Source organism: Chelonoidis abingdonii, chromosome 9, assembly GCF_003597395.2.
Source record: "Chelonoidis abingdonii isolate Lonesome George chromosome 9, CheloAbing_2.0, whole genome shotgun sequence".
NCBI lineage: Eukaryota > Metazoa > Chordata > Testudines > Testudinidae > Chelonoidis > Chelonoidis abingdonii.
In genome coordinates this window covers 62,145,996-62,171,756 of record NC_133777.1, presented here as the reverse complement: position 1 = coordinate 62,171,756, position 25,761 = coordinate 62,145,996, and the positions used below count along the sequence as shown (strand labels likewise).

General features: G+C 37.9%; 1 protein-coding gene across 1 annotated transcript in view; it reads right to left on the bottom strand.

The window, feature by feature from the left end:
• The window catches only part of WDR72 (WD repeat domain 72), a 192,491-nt gene that overhangs the window by 88,641 nt on the left and 78,089 nt on the right, over nt 1-25,761 (bottom strand). Inside the window, exons 15-17 of the mRNA XM_032796694.2 lie at nt 10,188-11,008; nt 8,595-8,686; nt 4,142-4,224 (exon numbers count right to left, since the gene is read on the bottom strand). Of these exons, the coding sequence (XP_032652585.1) occupies nt 4,142-4,224; nt 8,595-8,686; nt 10,188-11,008 (996 nt within the window). The remainder of the gene's footprint in view (nt 1-4,141; nt 4,225-8,594; nt 8,687-10,187; nt 11,009-25,761) is intronic.

The window sequence follows — 25,761 nt, the reverse complement described above, 5'->3', positions numbered from 1 at the left end:
GTGCTGACTGACACAGTACTTGCTTACAAACACAGCTGCAGCTGCCACAAAGGCCTCTTGGCATATCTGAGAACTAAGGGAACCTGCTGCAAATGGCTGAACAGGGACCTCTGCCTCAATAATGATACAGAAGTCTGATTGTCTTGCTGAAGTAGGCAGGCTACCAGAAGAAATTTTTTGGATGTTAGGATGCTAAATCCACTCGTATGTGTCCATGTTTCTATGATCAATTATGGTTTTAATACAGCTTCCACTCTTATTAGTGGGAAAGTACAAATGGAGGGACCAAACGCAACCAGAAGCTTCCTGGATATCTGTCTTCCAATCCACAAATGCAAGAGATCAAAACGTTTCAGAGGCTGAGCAGGTGAGAGTGCTATTATGTGGCTCTCACCTGACAACTGCAGCTACTGACACTGACCTCCTATATTTGACTTTTCATTAAAAGGATTCCAAAGAGAGAAAAACCTTGGCTTTGGGGAAAAATGTTTGTGGGGGAAAGTTGAACTAATAATGTGGAAGATAATAGGACAGAGAAAGAGAATTAATAATCCTTAATAAGTGAGGTAAATCAGGAGTGTACAAGAGGAAGTGATGAACTCAACTTGGATGTGAATGTTTGCAGACACCACTACTATCTATTATGGCTAACAGTGTGGTACAGAGTATTATTTCTACTGTACCATGAATGCTTCTCAGCTGTAAAGTGGTATTCTCCTCACTGATACACATGCCATTTGAAATGTAGTATATGGCTACATACTACTATAAGAAATTCAGCAACAGAGTAAAACAGACAAGGAATAAGTTTATAACAGATACTGGACTCCTTCAGAGCCAACTCTCTTGTGGATGCAATGTCGCAATCCTCAAGCTCATGCCCCTGAACATCAAATGACCCAGATCACAACACAGGATCCACTGTGTATCTATTGTCAGTATGACATTGTGATGGGGGGGGGGGCCCTCACCCCTGGCGGCTCAGTGCAGCAGCGCAATTACATCTCTACCTCAGTTTCCCCTAGTGGGATTTAATAATTCCAATGTCACTTATGTATATTTCATAGATTCCATAGACTTTAAGGCCAGAAGGGACCATTATGATCAGCTAATATTAACCCCTGCATAACACAGACCAGGGAATTTCTCCTATTGGTTCCTGCATCCAGCCAAATAACTTGTGGTTGAACTAGATGGAGTAAATCATCTAGAAAGATACCACTCTTGATCTAAAAACTCCATGTGATGAAGAGTGTATTTCTATAGCCTCATAAGAAGATTCTTTAGGCTCCTGAATTGAACTTAATGGTGTGGAGGAGAGATGCAGATGTAAATGACTCTGGGTCGTAGGTGGTTAAAAGCTCATATTGTCAAAGGAAGATGGATGCTAACTTAAACAAATATTTTGGACTGATATGCATGCAAGATGGTTTGTGTGACAAGCAATTTTGCCTGAAGCATAGCTGAGTGGCTGCAGCGCCCCAAAGAGTGGAATGAACTGACCATAATATATGCCTTGCTATGTGTTGAGCCAATCTGAGAACACTGGCAACTAGTATTTTTTAATATAAGAATTATTTGCTTTTTCCTATTTCATTTTTTTCATTCTGCAAGAGACAAAATTTCCTTTTCCAGTTATGGGTAATGATATTAATAACACATATTGATAATTATTAATAATCATAGGACTGGAAGGGACCTCCAGTGGTCTTCTAGTTCAGTACCCTGGACTGAAGCAGGACTAAATATTATCTAGACCATCCCTGACAGGTGTTTGTCTACCCTGCTCTTAAAAACCTCCAGTGAGGGAGACTCCACAACCTCCCTAGGTAATTTGTTCCAGTTCTTAACTACCCTTATAGTTAGGAAGTTTTTCCTAATGTCTAACCTAAATCTCCCTTGCTGCAATTTAAGCCCATTACCTCTTGTCCTATCCTCAGTGGTTAAGAAGAACAATTTGTCAATCTCCTCTTTATAACTACCTTTTGTGTACTTGAAGACAGTTATATCCCCCTTTAGTTTTCTCATTTCCAGACTAAACACACACAATTTTTTTCAATCTTTCAGCGTAGGTCATGTTTTCTAGACCTTTAATCATTTTTGTTGCTCTCCTCTGGACTTTTGCTAATTTGTTCACATCTTTCCCAAAGTGTGGTGCCCAGAACTGGACATAGTACTCCAGCTGAGGCCTTACTAGTGCTGAATAATGTAGAAGAATTACGTCTTTTGTCCTGCTTACAACACTCCTCTAACACATCCCAGAATGATGTTTGACTTTCTTCAACAATATTCCATTGTTGACTCATATTTAGTTTGTGATACACTATAACCCCCGGGCTCTTTTCTGCAGTACCCCTTCCCATGCAATCATTTCCCATTTTTAATTTATGTGTAGTGCTTTGCATTTGTCCTCACTGAATTTAATCCTGTTTAATTCAGAACATTTCTCCAGTTTGTCTAGATCATTTTGAATTCTAATCCTGTCCTCCAAAGGGCTTACAACCCCTCCTAGCTTGGCATCATTAGCAAACTTTATAAGTGCACTCTCTATGGTGCCCCTTCAGGGGTTCCATTCATTTAATCCAAAGGTGGAATGTTGTACAACTAGGCTGCCATCCCAGCATCTCTAGCCGGAGAGGAAGGGGCTGAATTAACTTTAGTCCATGAACCCCACTTATATCCAGGCCCCTTATTAAACAGGCCCTCTTGGTCTGGGACCATCTTCCAGATCCAGGGCCTCTTGTCTTCAGCTGAGGTAGGATCTCTCCTCTTGGATTAAGGTCCCTACAGAGGTCAAACCACAACAACCCTTTCTTGGAAAAGCACATACATCTCTACCCCAATATAATGGAACCTGATATAACATGAATTCAGATAGCACGCGGTAAAGCAGTGCTCCGGGGAGGCGGGGCTGCACACTCCGGGGGGATCAAAGCAAGTTCGATATAACACAGTTTCACCTATACCACGGTAGGTTTTTTGGCTCCTGAGGACAGCGTTATAATGGAGTAGAGGTGTAATTCCCCTGATCTGAGCTTCTGTTGCTACCTGGTGAACTCCTTCCACAGGGACCAGGCTTCACTGAGGCCTGGCATTCATAGATCTTCCACTTTGGAGTCTCTGCCACCTAGGAGTATTCTACTTTGGTTTCCTTTCCTGGTGAGCCCCTTTACCAGGTCCCCCCGAGAAGGCCTCCCTTTAGGAACTTCCTTTTTCTACATTCTAGGGACAGTTCCTCTTCCCAGGAATCTCTGTTCTCTAGCCATTGGGATTAGGTTCCTTTTATTATGCCCAAGATATTATTAGATATTATTCCCTATCTAATTATCTGCCTCCCAGCTACTTAGTTAATTAGTTCCCAGTGATCCCTTCCTGAGTTGCCTCATTTCCCCTTGTGAAGCTTTCCAGAGGTAGGCCAAGCCCTTGACCTCTTCAGAGGGGCCACCTATCCTCTGACGGACATGACAAATAAGTCTTATGCTACAGTAATCACCAGGACATCCCACAGATACCTAGAGTCTCCCACGGAGCATTAACCTGCCTACCAGGGCACCAAGATCAGCACAGGCAAAGGTGCAAGTTAAATTGCCTTGAGAAGCTGGAACTTGCTCCCTTTTTGGGCCTGGTCTTGGGGGGATCATACTGGTATGGAGCCCTGACCACACATTCTTTTAAGGAGGCCATATCAATTTCTTCTACAGCACATATGAAACTGAGCTTCCTTAGGAACATAAAACAGCCTTTTTTTTTTTTTTTTTTAAAGATAACTTAAAAAGTAAAGATTATTGGCTAGAACTCACAACCTTTTTGTCAAATGAGCAACATTCACCAGATCAGACATACAAGCCCTGTGCATTTGAAAATGATTCCTGTTACTCAATATCACCTAGATTAGGTACTATAATGTCTACTTTGCCATCTCCAACCACACACACTAAAAACCAAAATAATTTCATAATAAATATACACTCCAGTTTAACATGTAAATTCTCTCTCTACAGAACATCTAAATGGCAAAATGTACGTGATCCCCAAAGTCTACATTTATCATGTTACATCATGATATCAACATTCACGCTAAATAGCAGTGAACATCACTTTAAAAATGACATTATTACAGTCAGTGTGCACTATTTCCTACCTTCACAGATTGGTCTCTCCAGCATGAAATGAGTTTCACCAGTGAAACATTCCCAGAATCAGGGAAATGGAATCCACTTTTATCTGAAAATATACAAAATGTTCTTTATGAGCCCACAGTAAAATACACATAAACAACACACATGAAATTTCAAATGGTCTTGCAGTATATATTTTTAAATTTTGTAATGTTCAGCAACATATCTGAAACAGAATCATTTGTCATAATTTGTTTTCATTTTATGCACAGACATAGCAGTGCAAGATATATATATCATGTACTATATATAATTATATGTCCCCTAACCCTAAATCTAATGGATACATTTTATTTATAAAGAGTTAGTTCATAGTGTCTACTAGAGCTCTGTGAAACTTGGTGTCTTCTTTTTGAAGAGGTTTCTGCAAACATTTTGCTTTTTTCAGTCAGTTTGCCAGTGCCCAAATAAATCTTTCCTCATTTCAGAACTGATATTGTACACTAGCTTTCACCAAGATCATTCAAATAAGTCTTTCTTGATGTTTCTAGGATAAGTCATGCTTAAGCTAATACAAGGCAAAAAAGTTTTAGGAGAATATTCAAAATATGCTTAGCTATTTTTAATAAAGTCTCATATTTCAAAAGAAGCTTGTTACACTTAACTCAAATTCCAGCAAAGAACTGACCCATGCTATCATATATTTAGTAAGTGAAATGGAAATTTCCTTTCTTTGAGTATTTTCAGATGAAGGAAAAGCAGGCTTACAATATAAAAGCAAGCTTGAGATTCTAACTATGGAGATTTCAGAGTATAGCCGTGTTAGTCCGTATCCGCAAAAAGAACAGGAGTACTTGTGGCACCTTAGAGACTAACAAATTTATTTGAGCATAAGCTTTCGTGGGCTACAGCCCACTTCTTCGGATGCATGGAATGGAACATATATTGAGGAGATATATATACACATACAGAGAGCATGAAAAGGTGGAAGTTGCCTTACCAACTCTAAGAGGCCAATTAACTGGTAAGGCAACACTCACCTTTTCATGATTTCTGTATATATATCCTCAATATATGTTCCATTCCATGCATCCAAAGAAGTGGGCTGTAGCCCATGAAAGCTTATGCTCAAATAAATTTGCTAGTCTCTAAGGTGCCACAGGTACTCCTGTTCTTTTAACTATGGAGAGGCTCTGGCCTCCTGCATGCAATGAATTTCATTTAAGTCAATGAAAGCTGTGACCAAAGGCTCTGCAATGGAGTAGACATACAAAGTGAGGTGGTCTAATTATTGCTGATTTTTTGGAATATCTGCACTCAAATCACTCACATGCTAAACATAAATGAAATAGAAAGCAACAGTTTATTTCATCCTGATAATGAGCCAGATCCTTAGCAGATGTAAACTGGCATCATTCCATTGACTTCAATTGGAGCTAAGACAACTTACACTAGTTGAGGATCTGGCTCAATATTGTTACAAGCTGACTATAATCTTCAGTGTTGTTATGGAAAAAGTTTAAAAATCACGCTACGGTTCAAAGGTTTATGGTTCAAAGGTTTATACATTCTATGCTTATATCACATTGTCTTCTTTGGTATAATTGAAGATCTAATACTACTATAGAAACTAAAAGGCCAGTTTTCTTCTATATTCAAGCTGATGTCAGATTGTCTGACCTCTGGTAGCAGCAGAAGTGAATTACTGATTTATTCTAATCGTGGGTATTGCATTTTATGGAAACCAGTTTTAATGTTTGTCCTGGAAACATGTAGACAAGTGGTTAATGTATAGTAAGTTTAAAAAATTAATACAAATAAAGTTAAAATAAAAGAAAATATGCAAAGGAGAATAGAAATAATTTTCTGATTATATTTTAAATGAGATGATGAGTCCATGAGGAGCAGAGACACAACAATAAGGCCATTTCAGCTGGCAGGTTCTACTATGGAGAAAGGGAGCTGTTTTAAAGTGGCTGCTGAAATGGGTTTGTTGGAGGTTATGGTAATGTTTCTTCCCAGATGAGAAAAGGCAGGTGGCAACACATGGGGGGAGGGAAGGGAAGAAGGGGTGTTGCATTAATCAAGGCTAAAGGTATGGATAAAATAATGGATAAAGATTTCAGCAAAGGTGGAGGAGACGTATGGATATTAGGATTTTACTAAATTTGCTCCTTACAGTGCTGAAATATCCAAGAACAATATAAGTATAAAAGAATAATTATATAATAAACCCTTCCATCCTTTGTAAGATATGTGCTACACAGATAATCTCACGCTGGTCTAAATTGTGCATCTGACTTCTCAGATGATTTTCAGAGCAAATGCATGGTCATGAATTGGCAGGACTTTCTTGTTTAATCCAGTTCTTCCTCATTTGAAATTTAACAGGCCAAAGCCATTTATTAGCTGCTTATCCCAATATTTGGCTAATAAGCTTTGCTGCTAAATAGATATGTTGTTTAGAGTAAGTGGGTTGTATCAACCTTTAAAGTAACATGACAATCCCTGAATATTAATGCTGAGTAAATGTTCTGATTACAGCCCTGAATGGTAGCATTAAAATATTCTCAGAGACCTAAAGTATCCTGATAAAACAATACATTATCATCCACCTTAAAAAAAAGTTGGATTGCTGCAGTGCAATTTGTGGGGTTTACAGAATTATGCAGATACCTTGTGGAGAACACTGCAAAGTCTGTGGTGTGAATTAGCACAATCTGAATTGGTTCACTATGCTTTTCAGTTGATGGCTGTGTAAGTACAATTGCACTTGTACTGTGTAAGTCCTTTTATAATATATAAAAGGCAGAGATTGACAAAAGCAATCGTACAATACTTACACAGCCATCCATCCATATACGTATAGGGAAAGAAAGAAAAGAAAGACCATGCAATGCAATTTTACAGCATGAAAGAAACAGGCACAAGAGGTTACTTAAAATCATATTTTTATTAACAGATTTGACACAAAAAAATAAAACATTAAAGCACATGCGAGAACTGCCCCGAGCCTGCCCTAACTTTCTTCAGGGGCAGAACAGATCCCTTTGCAGTCCCACTCTATAGCAGAGGGGTGGTCCCTAGAAGGAAGAAAGGTTAAAGGAGGCGTATATCCAACTTTGTCCTTCATTCTTGTCCAGTGCCAAAACACCAGACTTGTGAGTTGGCCCCAGTCAGTGCAAAGAGAGTGTAAAATGGTACCATTCTGATTTGGTTGCATTTACCCATCCATTTTGTACAGATATAAATCAGTATACAAGGTGCAAGGTAGAGAAGAATCAGGCCCTGGGATTCTGAAGGGAGGCAATATCCCCTTGATGTCACAGGATGTGGAGCGGGTACTCACTCTTGGAAAGAATGTGAGGTCTCTATTGCTCAGATCCAGTGGTTCTAGCCTGCAGATCCAGAACAGAGGTCCAGAGAGAAGGGGTCATCAGACTGAAGAGTCCAGGGCAATCTGATTCCAACTCTAAGGCAAAAATCCTCCATCTTATATTTCCCAATAACTTCCTGTCCCTTCTCTTTCCCCTTCCAGGCATGCCTGCATGGGGTACTGAAGTCTCAAGGGTAAAATAAACTCCATAATTCCTGAGCAGAAGACAGAGAAGGAAGGAGCTATAGAAAATTGGTTGTGGACAGAGGTTTAGGAGCTTATTTGCATGTATCCCTGACTTTCACATAGAAAAGGGTCAGGATTTTGGCCTTAATGAATTTGTGTTATAAAGTTACATAGGATTTACCATGTAATAGAACCACATTATGTTTCTTTGGCAAAATAGGCAGACAAATAAGTCATCCATATGCTATCTCATGTTCTTGAAAATTGTTTGGTTGGTTGCATATTATAAAAACAAAAAAATATTGACTGGTTTTCAGGGCAAGATTGGTAAACTATCGCCTGAGGGATGCTAAAGTGCTGAGATCATTTTATTCTGCCCTAAGCCAAAAGTCTGAGGGTATTATCCAAACAGCAAGATGACTACAGTATTACAAAGGAACAGGTTGCTTGAAGGTTGAGATATTTTGTTGGGCGGGTGTGTGATGGTGCTGAGGGAGACAGAACTGGATGGAAAAAAAAAGTCAGTGTTTGTTTCATTACATTCGCTCTTGTTTTTCACATGGCTAGAAAATGCCTTGATATAAAACAACTGGATATTTTGTTGTCACGCAAAATGTATTCTTGATTCCGCTTTGTATCACTTTATAGTCAACATGTTGTTTACATGCTTTTGTGATCATCGCATAAGAAAAGAACAGAACACTTCAAGCTTAAACTCATCAAACTACTATATTTGAAGAATTAAAAAAAAAATTAAACTCCAATGGATGTAAAGGGCAATAAGAAAACTGTATTACTATAATAGGATTTCGGGGTTTATACTTATATAATGTGTTTTATCTAACAACACATAAAACAAATAAAAACAAAAATACTATATATGTGTTTGCATTGCTTCATTCTTCTATACTTACAGTTTGGTAACTCTCCATAAAAAGTGGAAAATGAAGGGCTGAATGTTTCTAGACTTCTCCATTTGTTACGTACAGATTCTAATGTCTGTGGACTAAAAATCAAACAAACATTAAATCACTACATAATACGTACAAAAACTTTGACAAATGTACCATTAGCACATATTCAATTCTATACACTTATAACAGCTACCGCATTACTAATTATTATTCTTATTACTTTTAATATAGGAACCGATCTTACCATAACCATGGAAGGCACTTTGGGGAACAGTCCAGTGCCCAGTAGTGTTTGTACATTTTGGCCCTTTACCTGCTATTTAAAACACACACCTAAGCACACATACACAAACAAATCCTGAAAGGCGATAAGCCCAACAAAAGAAGAGACTAACTGATCTCCTCTCTTTTAAAAGAGACTTTGATAGGCTTTGGTTAATTTTTTAAAATATGAACATTCAATTTCAACTTTAAAGTATCTTATAATTTGCTTTACCTCCTTTTCTCTTGTGTATTCTAACCAACAAATCTCCAACTAGTGACATGCATTTCTTGTGTGTTTGCCATGGAACTAAGCAAACTGAAGTCTCTGTACCCCAAATCCCAAACCCTGGTAACATCGTCTAATGTTGGACAGTGACTGAGTCATGCTAATACCTTTGACTCTTTATACTCCATCTAAATTAATGGAAAACCACATGGCAACAGAAATACTGGAGTCAATTGTCCCTAAAGTACTCAACTAAGACCGCTCTAGATTTGCTGAATAACAAGAGTCTATGGATGATATCTATTGCCTGATTAACATACTCCACTTGGCGTCGTTGAAGAATGTTGAACACGTTATTTTTCCCTTGATGCTGAAAAAGCATTCAGCTAAGTAAATTTGTTTTGAGTAATGTAAATGGAATTTGGAACAGGTTCTTAAAACTAGGGGCAGATGATTCATTCAGCATCAGCTCCTAGCAGCTGCCTTTACTATTGGGTTTTTGTCTCTTTGCATTAGGTAAGGGAACTAAGCAAGGTTGTTTCTGTTTCTGATGTTTAATTTGCTTTGGCCATGGGGCCACTGCCTTGTGTAGTGAAGAAGTCATGTCAGCTATGGGGAAAAGGAAGTTAGAACAGCAAAGTAGAAGTCTGCCCTATATGTAACTGGCTGTGATTTTATTTTGAAGGGACCTAGTAGTTTCACTTTCGGTATTGGGGAGAAAAGATTGATCTTGAAGTAAAGGCATGGGAATTGGAGCTGGGACATCCTAGTTGTATTCCCAACTCTGACTCAGACCTTGACAAAATCTGCATGCCTGTGGTTGCTCTTCTGTTAAACAGAAAGATACTACTACTCACTCCTCTCATAATCTGAGAGAACATCTTGTTCCACCTTCTGTTAAACAGAAAGATACTACTACTCACTCCTTCATATTCCATCAAACTCTCTCCCTATTTCAAAGAATGTCCATGGAAATAAGCCTGAACAAGTTTGTTGTGAGTGCCATTGTATAACTGTCAATATTTAAGAATACAAAAGCCTGGATTTTTTTTTCATATCTTTCCCTTTATTAAGGAAAATAACCGATTAGAAAAAGTTCTTACCTGTCAATTGTGCTGGTAAATTCCAAAGGCAAAGTAACTATCCTGTTGACTAAAGATACTCTGCTTAATAAGTACAATACAATTTGTGATCCTTGTGTGCCATCAGCATTATGGTCTAGTCCATATTTCTTTCCAATTTGTCCTTGGCCTGCAGTGATGTACTTGTTTGACAAATCTAGTACTTTTCTTGAAAACAAGTTAATTGGCATGTGTTCTTCCGCCACATCACAGTGATTACAATTCCATCCTGGCAGCATTAGTGATATGTGATTTCCATTTGACACTAGTCCAAAAGAAACTGGACACTGAAGTCTGAAGATATCTAAATATCTAACACAGTGATTGTCTACTTCTTTATCCACACCCCACGGTAAGAGACATGACAAAAGCAGTTTAGCTGTGTCTGTGGTGATGTTAGCATCGATTTTTCCTGGTGGCTGCAGTCTAATCTTTTTTGAACTCTTCATTTTTTTATGTCTTTTGATGCCACTACTTTCTTCCAAAGACCTTGCTGCACTATTATGCCTATGGACCTTTTTTTCACAAGCATTTTTTACTTGCCCATCCATTGGGAAGAGGGAGCCAGCAGTTTTATTTCTTTTTAACATTAGTGTCTTTTTTTCTGCTGTGCTTTTGGCTCTTTTTAAAGTGTCATAACTGTGGAATGAATTTGATGATTTCAGTTCACTGAACTGAGATGACAGTAAAAGTTCTACAAGTTTTTCCAGATCAAATAAGAGAACATGAAAGCTTATGTTGTTCCATTTTGTCTTTACTGGCAAGATAGTAAAAGGCTGTTGGACATGGCTGGTACCAGTTTGCTGAAATAAAAAAGTTATGTATTAAATGTCAAAATCAAATCCACAATTACATAAAACTTTACCTAGTTGTAAGCTTAGAATTGCATATGGAATAGGCCAAATTCACTCCTCATTTAGCTCCACTGATTTCAACTGAACTACACTTATTAATTATGTATTCACGGCAGCGTAACTATGTAACAGGCACTTTCCAAATGGTAAGCACAAAAATAAATGCCTGCTCTGAGTAACTTACTAGTAACTAAATGGTAGTGTAGACCTGCCCTAAGACGTCATTCCTTGTTCCTCTAGACCAGGGGTCAGCAATCTTTCAGAAGTGGTGTGCCGAATTTTCATTTATTCATTCTAATTTAAGGTTTTGCATGCCAGTAATACATTTTAACGTTTTTAGATGGTCTCTTTCTATAAGTCTATAATATATAACTAAACTATTGTTGTATGTAAAGTAAGTAAGGTTTTTAAAATGTTTAAGAAGCTTCATTTAAAATTAAATTAAAATGCAGAGTCCCCTGGACTGGTGGCCAGGACCTGGGCAGTGTGAGTGCCACTGAAAAATCGGCTCGCGTGCCGCCTTCAGCACCTGTGCCATAGGTTGCCTACCTCTGCTCTAGACTATACATTTTTAGTAATTTTTGGATAGTTACTTGGTGCTCAATACTCCTTTTCCTACTGCTCTGAGACCAAACAAACAAAAGAAAATACTCTGAGAATGTCAATCTGTCATTGCATTCTGTGATGCCACTGAGTATAAAGTCAGAAGAAATGCTTACTGGCAATGTGAAAGTTTACTGACATTGACCCGAATAATGTCTACCAAGTTATCTTAGCTTTCTGCCTCAGGCATTTCATTCCACTGAAAGAAGATGGACACATAAACCTTAGACATAAGATACTATTTAGAAAATATGGACCAACTACTGCAGATAACAGAAGATTACAGAGAATGGAAGGCAGGCCATAAAACTAAACATACACTCAAGAAGTGGGAAAAGCAACTGGTGAAGGATATTGAAAGAGAGGTTAACAACTTACATTCTATAGATCCTTCATTCTAAGGTTCTGAAAGCACTTTACAAACATTACATAGAAGTCCTACAACACTGCATAATAGAGGTAAGTATTACAGATCATGAAACTAAGGCATCATGTGATTTAGTCGCTTACCAAAAATCACAAAGTGAGCTGATAGCAGAGCAAAGGAGAGAACCTGGAAGGACTCTGAATCTCACTATCAAAATTTTCTGTGCTTCTCTACAACAAATAGGTGTCAATAATAATAATATTCCATTTTCTCTCATTTTTGCTCTGCTCATTGTAAATCAATCTCAGTTATTGTCAATTTAGCATTTCAGTCCAAACTGTTCAGCTGGATAGTACTAGGCCTATTCAAATACAAAGTCATTCACTCCTTCTCACTCTCAACCACTTGCAAGATGTGCTGTATAAATAAGTCAAAATGAACTAATTTTATGACATAATATAATATGAAGGCTTACTTCTCAGTGGAACTGCAAATTAAACAATCATAACTAAGGTTTATTCAGCATCATACACATATTTGGCACTCAGCAGTACAGACTACAGTGTGGTAATTCTTTTATTTTTAAATTCACTACAATTATCTTTAATTATAAGTAGCACCCCTTGGCCCTGTGTTACATAGGTGATGGATTGGATGAACTCTTCGTGAAAGATTTTTCCCACCACCAATATCGTATTGACTTTTATTATCTAGCTAAACAAACAAGGATCCATTTTTATTCTCTTAAAGCTAAAACTTAAAATAAGACAAATTCTACATTATCCACTCAAAATATATGACTGTTCATAGTCAATCCTATGGTCCTCTTCATAGGTTTAATTTATTTTTGGCTTTCCAGTAGCTCTACCCAAATTTTGGGAAGCTGATCATTGCCCATTTTGTGGCTGCCCAGGTCTATGAATCTGAACTGACCATGATAGCTCAAAGCTGTGGATGCACTTGAGTTGTAAACACAAGGTGATGACTACCTCACTTTGTGGGTCAGGAGCAGCAACAAGTTTCACACAAGGCTATTGAATGATGTCAACAAGAAATTATGAGTAAGTAAGGGGCCAGACTTAGTTAGTGTCATGTCCTTAACACCCCATACCAGTCAGGTTATGATTATATTCTTGAGCAGAAAGAAGAAGTGTTGAGAAGATATTTGCTTTGCAATGGTCATCTGATGGCTGATCCAGAGATGGGCAGTTTAACTATAATTCTAGTCTTTAATAGAGTAAAACATACAGGATGCTTTATTCCTTGACATTTTAAAATAGATTTTCTTTAGCAGTAATTTAGAAGGATTTTTATGATGGTTGATATAGTGCAGAAAAATTCACATATACATATATTGTTATACATATATATGCATCTTCATCCATAATAGGTAGTAACTTCTGAAGCTGAGTGAAAACAATATCTACCCATGACTATTATTTAGTGGATCTGATGCTGTGCCCATTAAAGTTAATGGAAGTTGGAGCAAGTCCATAAGTTCCACAATGAAAATATAACCATATTAGAAGAACAGTTCACACTGAATAATAGCTGAAATTTTACTCATGCCAGAATTATGTAACTCACTAACATTATAGGTGCACAAACATCACACATTCTTTTTCAATAATTTTCACACTAAAGTTGATCAAAGTTCTCTTAGACAGAGGCTCTTAATCTTTCCAGACTACTGTACCCCTTTCAAGAGTCTGATTTGTCTTGCATACTCCCAAGTTTCACCTCGCTTAAAAACTACTTGCTTACAAAAATCAGACATAAAGATACAAAAGCGTCACAGCACATTATTACTGTAAAAATGCTTACTTTCTCATTTTTACCATATTCTACCATAAAATAAATAAACCAGAGTATAAATATTGTACTTATATTTCAGTGTAGTATATAGAGCAGTACACACAAGTCATTGTCTGTATAAAATTTTAGTTTGCACTGACTTCAATAGGGCTTTTTACGTAGCTTGTTGTAAAACTAGGCAAATGTCTAGATGAGTTGACGTACCCCCTGGAGGACTTCTGAGTACCCCCAGGGATACATATACCCTTGGTTGAGAACCCACTGCCTTAGACAGCACTTGCAGCCTTCATTTTTAATAAATATTCATGCATACAGAATTCACTTGCACAAGTATCCACAGAAAAGCAAAGAAAAAAAACTTTGTAGAAATGTAGATTTGTAGTAGAAATGTTTGCATGGCCATCTTGGAATTCTCTTTGTGTGTTTAACGGCTGGTCCGAAAAAAGATAGAAGAAGTAGAGATGAAACAAAACAAACCATAAGCATCATACAGTGTTTGGACAGCAAACTGCATCACATTCTTCCCATGAACTCCCAGAGATAAATCTTCAGTGGCTTCTTGAAATCCACCTCCTATTTTTAAGATTGACATTCATCCCTTAAAGACTAGAAACCAGAGGTGTATTATCACCTAGGCCGAAGGCCTGGGCCTAGGGCGGCAAAATTACAGGGGTGGCAAATTTATAACAGCATCATTTTTGTAATCATGGCATCAGTGATTAAGAATTAAGATTTATGATTAAGAATTTGAGCAGCTCTGCCAAATATACAGTTAGAATTTTCTCTCGCATGCTTTACTAAGGTGCCATGGTGAAGTTCCTAAGTGTAGAGAAAATACTTAAGATTTCACTCTCTTCACAGTGATTTTACATAGATGAAACTTAGTTAGCTTCCATAATTGACACCTTAAAGATTATAAGCAGAATTAAATTATTACCATTCTGAACACCACTTGCTTTTGTTAAAAACTCAAAAGCAGCAGAGTACCTTTTTATTTTGTTTGGAGTATTGATGTACTATTTCAAAAAGAAGCCAGCAGCACAATAGAGTACAACTGCAATTAACATATTAGCTAGTCCAAAAACAAAAAATAATGAATAAGTGTTTAAAATGTCCTTATAAGGACATGTATAACGTGTTTAAAATAAAATAACAAATGTTTAGCAGAATTATATATTCCTCTTATAACTACTTTTTTAGATTAATGTAATTCAAACATGTAACAGTTACAGAGGCCTCAGCTGCAGTTCCATAGTTAAGGCTGAGTTGAATTTTTACACTTAAAATTCAATGTCTTTGCTATGTAGAAAAAATGTGACATATCCTCCCCAAAATTATAGTACACACTCTGAGAATGGAATGAATTTTCTGAGAATTTACAGATAAAACCATTATTTTAAGAGTTAAATATACTGTCTAAAATTTAGCAGTAACAGGATTTCTCTTTTTGGGCGGCTTATCTTTTTCTTGACAAAACCCTATAATTACAAATGAAGTACCGTATACTTAGGCTTATCTCTCAGTTCATGTTTTACATAAAAGGAGCACATTTTCTCTAATTATGCACACACACACCCTACATTCTATGCGAAACTCTAAGCTTTATAATGATGGGTAAGTATTATCCTCAACAGTCTCCAGGCACTGAAAAGGTAGGTAACTTTCTTTCAAGGCTTAAACTGAGATAACAATACAATATTTTTTCAGGAAAAACTATTAGTGTTTCTCTCATGACTGAACGGTGTTAACCCTTAAAAAGCTAAGAATTGCTTTAATAACTAAATAGTCAGAATTAAAAGAAATTAATAAATACACAAGAGACCTATCTCCATACAGTCCTGATGTGGAACTTACAAAATCTGCATAATAACTGAATTTCTAGAATAATGTTTGTTGGATTTGAAAAGACAGCAATGTTCTCTCAGAGTTTGTTTTTCCTTCTTTCTTTTTTTTAAAGTAACTAATAAATATTTATATCCTTGTCTTGGTCTTTACGTTTTTGGGTTGTCCACTAATGTCCATATCCATTTGTCTAATGTTTCCTAAAAATCAAGCAAAAGTGATATGTAAAACCCAATAAACTATGGTGGGCTAAATTCACAATGGCTGGTGCCCACCCATGCTCGCCCTGCTAACTATCATCATCCTCTTCACAGATTGTAGGAGTTACAATGTCATAGGGAGACTGTAGCCACTTTGTAGAGCTACCATCTTCCAGTAGACTTTCCACAGCCATGTGTTCTGCACCTTAAGTCAAAACTGGCCTATGCATTTTGGATAGTCTTAATTCAAAGTGTAAACATATCTGAGAATCCACGTTGCTGTATTAGTATTAGCAGCATTACAGGGAAGTCTTGACTTTTATTCTGTGGGTGTGGAGGATCCTACACACAACTAATCTGGCACAGGTACAGAGCTAGTAGAATTCTGGAAGCCCATGAAATGGGGAGCTAATATCCATGAATATTGCAAGTCATTCTGTGGCAAAGCTCACTGTTTGCCACCAAACAGACAATGTTTGGGTCAGGACAAAGCAGAGTCCAGCGTATTCAAACTATGCATAGCCTTCTGTTCATGGAGGTGGGATGCAAGAGATATGGACACATAGTTCATTGTTGCTCTACAGCATGGGGGCAGTTTCTGACCTCCTTCCTTCCTCCCTGCACAAGCCTGAATACACAGCCTAGGCATAAAGGGGAGGATTCTTCCTCCCTCCTGGCCCCCAGCTACATCAATACATGCTATTAACTATAACTGGTTTAAGACAGACACACCGCATAAAAATTTCATGGAAAGAACAATACAAATGCTATTTTACCTATCTACCTTCTCGTCAAAGATCTTTTCCACTGGGAGTCTACTTATTCTAGGAACTGTGGTCCATTTAAAATATACACTTCCATTAGCTCATAGGGATTCCCATATTGTTTCAACTCCTCACACACCCATTTTCTCCATGCACGGACTTTCTTTAGCTTTAGCAGATGCATTCTGTTGTGAGTTTAGTGCTGAAAAAGGGATTTGACAAGAACTGCCTTGACATTCACTTTACGTAAGAGAAGTAAAGTGGTGGAATCACATGATGGACCTGAAAGCAAGCCTGATCCAAAATATACCAATGGGTCACCTCCCTATAACCCTGTAAATAAAGGGTTTGATTCTTCACAGCCTTGTAGTTATTTATACCTGTGTAAAGTGAGTGCAAAAGTATCAAATGTGAATGCTCCACTCACAGGGTTTCAGCCTTTTACATTTATTGTGCACTTACATTGCAGATATATGAATGACTACACAAAGTTCAAGGCAATGAAGAAGGTGGCCTCAAAGTTGTGTGATGGGGCAAGGTCAGATGGCTACAGTAAAGTACTGAGAAACAGGTATGTTAGCCCCAGGCTAAACAAATCCCTAGTACCCTGGTAACCAAATGGCAGTTGCTCCAGGTTAATCAAGGCACCTGGAGCCAATTAAGATCTTTCTAGAAGGCAGTAGAGATAGCTACTTTAATTAGAACACCTGCAGCCAATCAAGGCAGGCTAATCAGGGCACCTGGGTTTAAAAAGGAGCTCACTCCAGTCAGGCAGGGAGGAGCCAGAGGAGAAGGAGCGTGTGTGAGGAGCTGGGAGCAAGAAGGCAAGGAGCTGAGAGTGAGAGAGTGTACTGCTGGAGGATTGAGGAGGACAAGCATTATCAGACACCAGGAGGAAAGTCCTGTGGTGAGGATAAAGAAGGTGTTTGGAGGAGGCCATGGGGAAGTAGCCCAGGGAGTTGTAGCTGTCATGCAGCTGTTACAGGAGGCACTATAGACAGCTGCGATCCACAGGGCCCTGGGCTGGAACCCGGAGTAGAGAGCGGGCCTGGGTTCCCCCCAAACCTCCCAACTCCTGATCAGACACTGGAGGAGCTGACCCAGACTGTGGGTTCCACAAGAAGCGAAGATCACTGAGGTGAACAAATCCGCCAATAAGCGCAGGACCCACCAAAGTAGAGGAGGAACTTTGTCACAGTTGTTAGCGACTTGGGCCTGATTCTCCTGTCACCAGTGTAAATCCTGAACAAAGCAACTGAAGCCAATGAACCAAATTCCTCCATAAATTATGCAAGTGTAAGTCTATTGTCCATTAATGTCAATTCAGTTCTTCTGAATTTACTCTGATGGAAGAGCAGAATTTGGCCAATGGTGTATAACTGGATTAAGTGAAAGAAGAATCAAACCCCTCAAATTCTTCAGAAGGAAAAAAGCTGGAGGAAATACGTGAGACATAATTTAGGTAATTAAATGTCAGGTGCAGAATTGCATTAAATCTCTATTACAAAAGAGATGTACGGCCCAATCTTGTGAATAGCTGAGTTAAATCAGTTAAAGTTGAGGAAGATCAGCACCTTGAAGGACCAGGTACTGTGCATCTAAGGGGAATATGAAAATCTTTGCAGTAATGACATATAGATCGAGTTCTTTCATGGTAGAGTGATTTTTATAAAGCCTTCTGTCTTTTGATTGTCTTCTAACATTTTATATCTTTACAGTTTTTCATTTGTAATTTGAGAACCATTAAGATAGCACTTAGATATAATTCTAACAAATGAAGGCCCCAATCCAGCAAAACATTTAAGCATGTGCTTAAAGTTAAGTGCGTGTTGAAGTACTTTACTCAATAGGGAAACACTTTTGTGTTTATGACATAACCACGTTGATAATTAGTGTGTTATTAAATGGACAGGCTGAATAGGAAGATCTATTAAATTTATCAACTACGAGTTAAATATCCTGAACCTAACATGTCTTTTTATACATATGTTGATTGAAGGCAGATTGACTGTGCAACTAAAATATACATAATGTATTTATGCTGCAATGCCTCATTTTACACAAGTATTATTAAACAATACCTCTAGCTAATACATATTTCAAAATCTCTATCTTGTAGTATATCTTCAACCACACCTTCTCTAAGGGATAATTTCTGAAATACCACAGTAGTCTCTCACAAGGCCTTTTTAAAATTCAAGATCATTACGGATATTTCAATCTAATTAATAAACATTTCCTTTTGTCATCTGTCATGTCAGCTTTGTAATTGGACTGTAAGATGACAGAAATTTTAAAAATCATTTATGTCTGAATCATTCACTGTTCAGTATTTCTGTGGTAATCAATACCATTTATGATAAAGACAAGATTTTATTTTTCAGCTAAAAATGGAAGAACCTCAGTTACCAGAAATGTAGGGGACGGGGGAAATCTACAAGCCAACATTTACTGAGGTTCATGGAATTACATAGGGCCAAATCATGCCATTCACTGCAGTCTGTGGGAGTTCAGAGCATTCATCACCTCTCAAAAAACAAGTCCTGCCCAACTGTAAGCTTGTAAAAATAAAACACTGCACAATGTCAGGTGTGACTGCACAAAAAACGTGACAGTTACTTCTAGCCTCCTTCTTGCTTCTTCCAATTGCTGGGACTGGGATGGTGGCTGCAACTGAAGCCTATTTACCGAATGCTATAGCGCCCAACTGCTGTCAGTATGAAATTATAGTTCCAAAGAGAGATCATTTATATTTCTCCACAAAGCTTTGTCCTCTCTGGCAGGAAGAAATAACTATTTTTTAAACAGATTTTATATTGATTGAATACATGGAAAAGCTATACAAAGGGCTTTGCTTATTTAGCACTTGCAGTTTCAGCATTTATAACAAAAATTAATATTACAGAAAGAGAACATGTGCAATCCTGTATTTTGTGTCATGGTTAAAGATGCCACATATTACACAAATTATTTTGCAAAATATGAAGTATATGCTTCTCCCAAGGAATTATCTGACCAAATACACAAACAATGCACAAAATGGCTGGCATAGAGTAAATTAAAGCATTGGCCATTCATTTCTAAATCCTCTGAGCCCTGGGTTGCTGTAGATGGTTGTTGATAGTGAAAAAAATTGCCTCCTTCAAATGCGCCTGGTGGACAGCAGCTTGATGATTGGCAGCACAAATAGAAGACAAACGAGAAAGCCTTCAATCTGCAGCTGATGCACAAGAAGAACATGGGGAGCTGAGTTTACAATAGAGAAAACATTACCAAGCTAATGGCACAGGCAATCATTTGACCACCATGCATCTCTGGTAGCAGCAGGGCATCCATTTTCAGTTAAGTGTTAGAGTACCTTTTTGCTTTCTCTGACCACTGCAGGGGTAAAACAACCTAGTGCGTGAAACCCAGTGACTGGTAATAAATTACTATATTGGATACTTTTTGTTTTCTTTCAGCAATGACTTTACTGTGTATTCCTGCTATCATTACCAATTAAAGTGGAGACCGTTTTAGCAAGCTGTATCTAACTGTATATCAGTCCCCATGCTCCAATTGCTTTGGCAAGTATCACAGGGTCAAGAGGCTCCTTTGACCTTTCTTAGCTAAGTCTCTCTGACCACTCACTATTTGCAGCAATCTCAGCTGAACAGATGGATACTTTCCCAGATCCTATAAAACTTAGAATATAAAGATAAATGAAATTGTGTTTCAGGCTTCAAACTGGTTTATGAGCATAAAATATTGTCAGCAAGCTCCACAAAAACCTCTTACTTCAAAGTGCACCCCCTGTACCTATCCAATAAATGTAACACTTCTCTTTTGTCTGTGGGTAAATTGTATTATTCTGGTGCAATTTTATTCATGTAACAAAAAGCTTTATATAATTTACATGGCGACTTATTACAAAGTGACTTCAGAATTTTAGACGATATGATTTAATTGTTAAAAAAAAAGAGCAAGGAAATTATGTAACTCCAGCCTTATAACTCAGCACTCAGAGTAGGTACTGCAGATCATAGCGCATGGTCCAACAGACCATTTAAGGCAGGAACATTCTACAACAGTCAGGCACAACAAGAGTAATTAGGGACAGCTTCAATCTTCATTTCAGATTTCTGTGATTTTACAATTTCGTGAAAGGCAGAAGACCTGCAAGCACTGCACCAGGGTTAGCCACATTAACTTTAACGACAATCACATGTCAAATTCCCTGGGAAATGCTTCAGAAATTTGGGAACAAATGCTGTTTCAACATTAGTTTTCCCCTTTGATTTTTTATATTAAATCATAGATAAGAATTACTAAGAGTATAATAATTTCTTACCTTCCGAATATAGGATTAATGGATTTTATGATATGAACTAAACCACATCAATGGACCTACTAAATACTTAGCTGAATTTTGCGTATTATTTTTACATACTATTTTTAATAAAAATTCAGAAACGTAGAGCAAAGAATATGATCAAGTTTAGCATCATGTAATGTAATAGTCTCAAAATACTTTCACATTATGCCTATACTGTAATGCAATATTAAAAATGATAAACTGAACAATATGGATGAACCTTTATAATATTTACAAATGTTCTAATATTCTAGCATACTACTATTTTATAGTATATGTACTGAGTATATATTAATAACTAGATATAGGTAATGAGTCATAATGTGGATGAACTGAAACAACTATGTGAAGAAATTACTTTAACTGTAGTAGTTGAGCTCAAAATATCAATGGTTCAGGCTATAGAGAAATGTAGGTAGACCAAGAGTGGTTCACTTTTTGGTCCATATTATCAATAATGAAATACATCTGGATTTGGCCCTGCTCAATCAGAAACAGTATGGATAAGAGGAATGAGGGTGGGAATACTTGTTACCGTGAGAATTCCACTGCCAAAACAGTTCTCTGGGGGTGTCACTCATGGAACTGGCTAACTGTCTTTTTTTTTTTAAAAAAAAAAGCTTGGCTGAGTTTTCATCTGAAGAAAACAGTTAGATATAAAGGTAAGATCTCCATCCTCCTGCAGGCCGTCACAGATCTTTTATAAACAATATTGTCCCAAGATGTTTTCCAGTCTTTTGCCCTAATACTATATCATTCAATCAACAATTTGCAATAGTCATGCTAACAATGCTTAGTCACTTGCAAATGCACTGCTATCTTATTTTCATGCCTCACTGACAAGATACACAGTGTGGAATCTGAGCAATAAAAAGGCAAATAGCTAGAGGGGTAACAGTGCAATTGAAGCATCTTTCAGGTATACATTATCTCCTTTTGCCACAACCGTGCAGTGAGAAAGGGTGCGATCAGTCTCCCACACTTCTGTCTCCCACACACGGGTTAGATATCATTTCAGGCCTTGAACTTAGGGATTACAATGACTGTTTCCATCTAGTGCTTGCAGCGGCAGTAGTCTCCCAAAAGGAACAGGCAATGGACCCACCCCCTCCAAAGTAGTGCCAGCCCCATGTGACGAGTGGGGAATACACAATGCAAAAGGGTGCTGCGATGACCAAGCTCCTCAGTGACTCTTGGACACACACTGTGCCTGTCTGTGGCCCACCTCGTCGAGCTACAGGTGGGATATTGCTTGTCCTCTACTATGCAAAGTGGCAAGTAATTCCTCTCTCTTGTATGTATGTATGCCAATGCGTTTGGAATGCCCTTTTTGGATAACTTTGGGGTTTTTTCTTCAGAGACAATGCTTTAAAATAATTTTTCACACTGTAGTGATTAGCATTCTTAAAACATCAAGATGCACTTGTGAAAATTTAGGACTCACTCACATGCTCTAGTTTTCCTTCGCAGATCTACCAATACACCTCATGAACCCTCACATTTTTGCCAATAAGTTCCGAAGAGAGATCTGAATTCATGATGAATTTTCCTAAACTATGTGCTGGTTTAGGGAGAACATTAGATTTTGATGACTCAGATTCATGACCTACAAAATGCTATATCTGAAGTCAGGTCTGTTATCCCTTGTCCTCCTTTGTTCCTCTCTCTACACTATCACTAGGGAATTTTTTTCCACTCATACACCTTTGACTACCATGTTGCTGATGACTCACAAATCTATCTAGTTACCCCACACCTGTCTCCTTAGTCCAGACTCACATGCCTTTCTGACCTCTCCTCATAGACGTCCTGCCATCAATTTAAATACAACATGGCAAAAGCTGAACTCTTGATTCCCCCTACCTCACCCTCAAAGCTACTCGCTTTTACCCTTTTCTCCTTCACTGTGGATAATACCAACATCCTTCCAGTTACCCCAACCAGTGTTTGGGGTGTCATCTTTGACAAGACCCTGACAAGATATGGGTGGATGAATCAAGAACTGGGTATTGGAAAACAGGATGTGTGGTAGGAAGTTCATGTAAAATCTATTAACTTTCTGGATATGCCTTCTGGATCTTTTTTCTCAAGCATGAAGAAGGCTGAAGGAGGGCCAATGGGCAGATTTCTGCATAGGGCTGACACTTAAACATCCTCTTCATTTTTGAGGTGTAAGTAATGGTGTTGGTTTTAGCCTAAATTGTACTATTAAATAGGTTGGATACTGGTCTCCCTATGTGATAATATGGCAGCTGAGATTGTATGAAACAATATTACTAACCTAGCAACACACTAGTTTAAGGGAGTGTGGGACATGTCATTTTTGAGGAAGGTTCCTCAACCATGGAATATACTGCTTGGGCTCGAGAGGTTTTTTTGGTTTGGTTGTTTTTTTTTTTTGGCTTGGAAAGAGGAATGAATAGGTAAGGATGAGGGGAGACATTTGGTTTTGGAGGACTGAGGCAGAAGGAACAGATCTAGAGGGCTTAATCTGTTAGATATTGAACCTAATATACTTAAAAAAACTGAACTAAAATGAATTACATTTGATTTAATATATGTGGTCTCTTGTCCCCACAGGAAGCTTCACAACCGCCTACTATGGAGTTGTAGGGTTTGGTTGGGTTTTTTTTAAAGCTTGCTTCTACAACAGGTTAGCTCCCTTCCATGGACAGGTCAACTCGTTGAGTGAGTCACTGCAGCCTTTCATTGCTTATGCAGTACAGAAGGCTGTAGCTGTGCTCTGTTGGACACAGTCCTAAGTAATTTAGTCTAGTTCTTTAATGCCAACTCAGCAGCTGTCTTTAAAAGCAGTCTGATTCGACACAAACTTATTTTATAAAGTTTGACACAAACTTATTTTATTTTTTCCAGATTCTGCACAAATACAGTTAAAAGGCTTACTTTACTCACAAAAGAGGAGACGGGAGAGAAGGGATGTGATGCTCAAGTGGACTAAAAAACAAAAAAGTCCTATACACACATACAGGACAGAAATAAACCCATGACACACTTAAAGAGTTTCCTTTATCAGACCCAACAGAATGCACTCTGATATTCACCAGCATGGCTTCAAACTAATACTTACAACCCACTCATGGAAGTAAAGAAGGAGCCCCATGTTCTTATCACTGCTCTTTGGGGACTTACCCTGGTAAAACAATCGCACAGTGGTATAGCCTACAATGGTTTTTGAGAAGCTCAATACACATTAACAGAAAGCACATTTTATACCCTCTGACATTTACCTCCCCATAAATATGTAACAATAAAAATTAACAATAGCGGAGGACCTCACTCATTACAACTACTTACATTAAAATATACAGCATGAAGAGTCACCCTAACACATTTTAATTAAAAGTAGTTATATCTTCTTGTTTCAGTCTAGCACTGTTTCTGCAAACTCAAAAATAATAGGAATTATTTTCTTTTGCACTTATAATGGGTACTGTTAAAAATTTAAACATTTGCTGCCCCAGCTATCGATATTAAATGCGGTACTTTCCTTTATTTAGCATAAAAGCCACAGTACCACAACCACAGTGTCATAAATAGATAGCTAAGGGTTAATGTCTCTTTCACCTGGAAAGGGTTAACAAACAACACCTGACCAGAGGACCAGTCAGGAAACAAGATACTTTCAAATCTCCGTGGAGGGAAGCCTTTGTTTGTGGTTTTTGGGCTTTGCTTTGTTCTCTCTGAGATCCTGGAAGGACTAGAGGTGCAACCAGGTTTCTTGCCAATCTCCCTGCTACAGTCTCTTATATATTCAGAATAGTGAGTATTGAGTAAAGAGGTGGTTATAGTCTTTTGATTATTTCTGTATTTGCAACTGTGTATCTGGCTGGTAAAGTTTTATATGTGATTTGGCTGAAAGTATTTAAATTGTATTTTGCTGGAGAAAGTTTTTTTCTATTGTCTATAAGCTGAAAGACCCTGTAATATTTACCATCTAGATTACAGAGATAACTTTTACTTTTTTCTTTCTTTTTATTAAAAGTTTTGCTTTTTAAGAAACTGTTGATTTTTCCCCAGTTGAGGTTCAAGAGAATTGAGTGTTGTACTTACCAGGGAAGTGGTGGGGAGACAGAGAGAAAGAAGGGAGGGGAAGGGGAATCCCTTTGTTTAGATCACGAGCTTGAATCTGTATTGCCTCTGGGTGAGGTGGAAAGCCTCTGTTTAAGACTGAAGGAGTTGGATCACAGTATCTTCCAGGGTAACCCAGGGAGGGAAAGCCTAGGAGAGGCACTGGTGAGGAAAGAGTTTACTTTCCTTGTGTTAGGATCCAGGGGGTCTGGATCTTGGGGGTCCCCAGGGAAGGTCTTGGGGAGACCAGAGTTTATCGGGCACTCAGAGTCCTGATTGGTGGCAGCATATCAGATCTAAGCTGGTAATTAAGCTTAGAGAATTTCAAGCTAGTACCTCATTTTTGGACTCTAAGGTTCAGATTGAGGAAAGTATACTACGACACACAGAGAAAGAAAATGTTACATTTTTAAATGGAGTGTATTGTGCTTACTCTCAAATTAAAAACACATTTCCTTGTGATTATCAATCACCTTGCAGTTATAGTATGGCTTTCACTGACAACATTATGACATAAGTTAACATAACCTGTGAAATATGTTACATCAGATTTGTACAAACATTGAATGCCACTGTGGCACACCTGCTTTTGAAACTATATCTCCTAGGGACTGAATGCTCTTAAGCCACAAGCTATGTGTATTTTAGTTTGTTTGATAACATTGGCT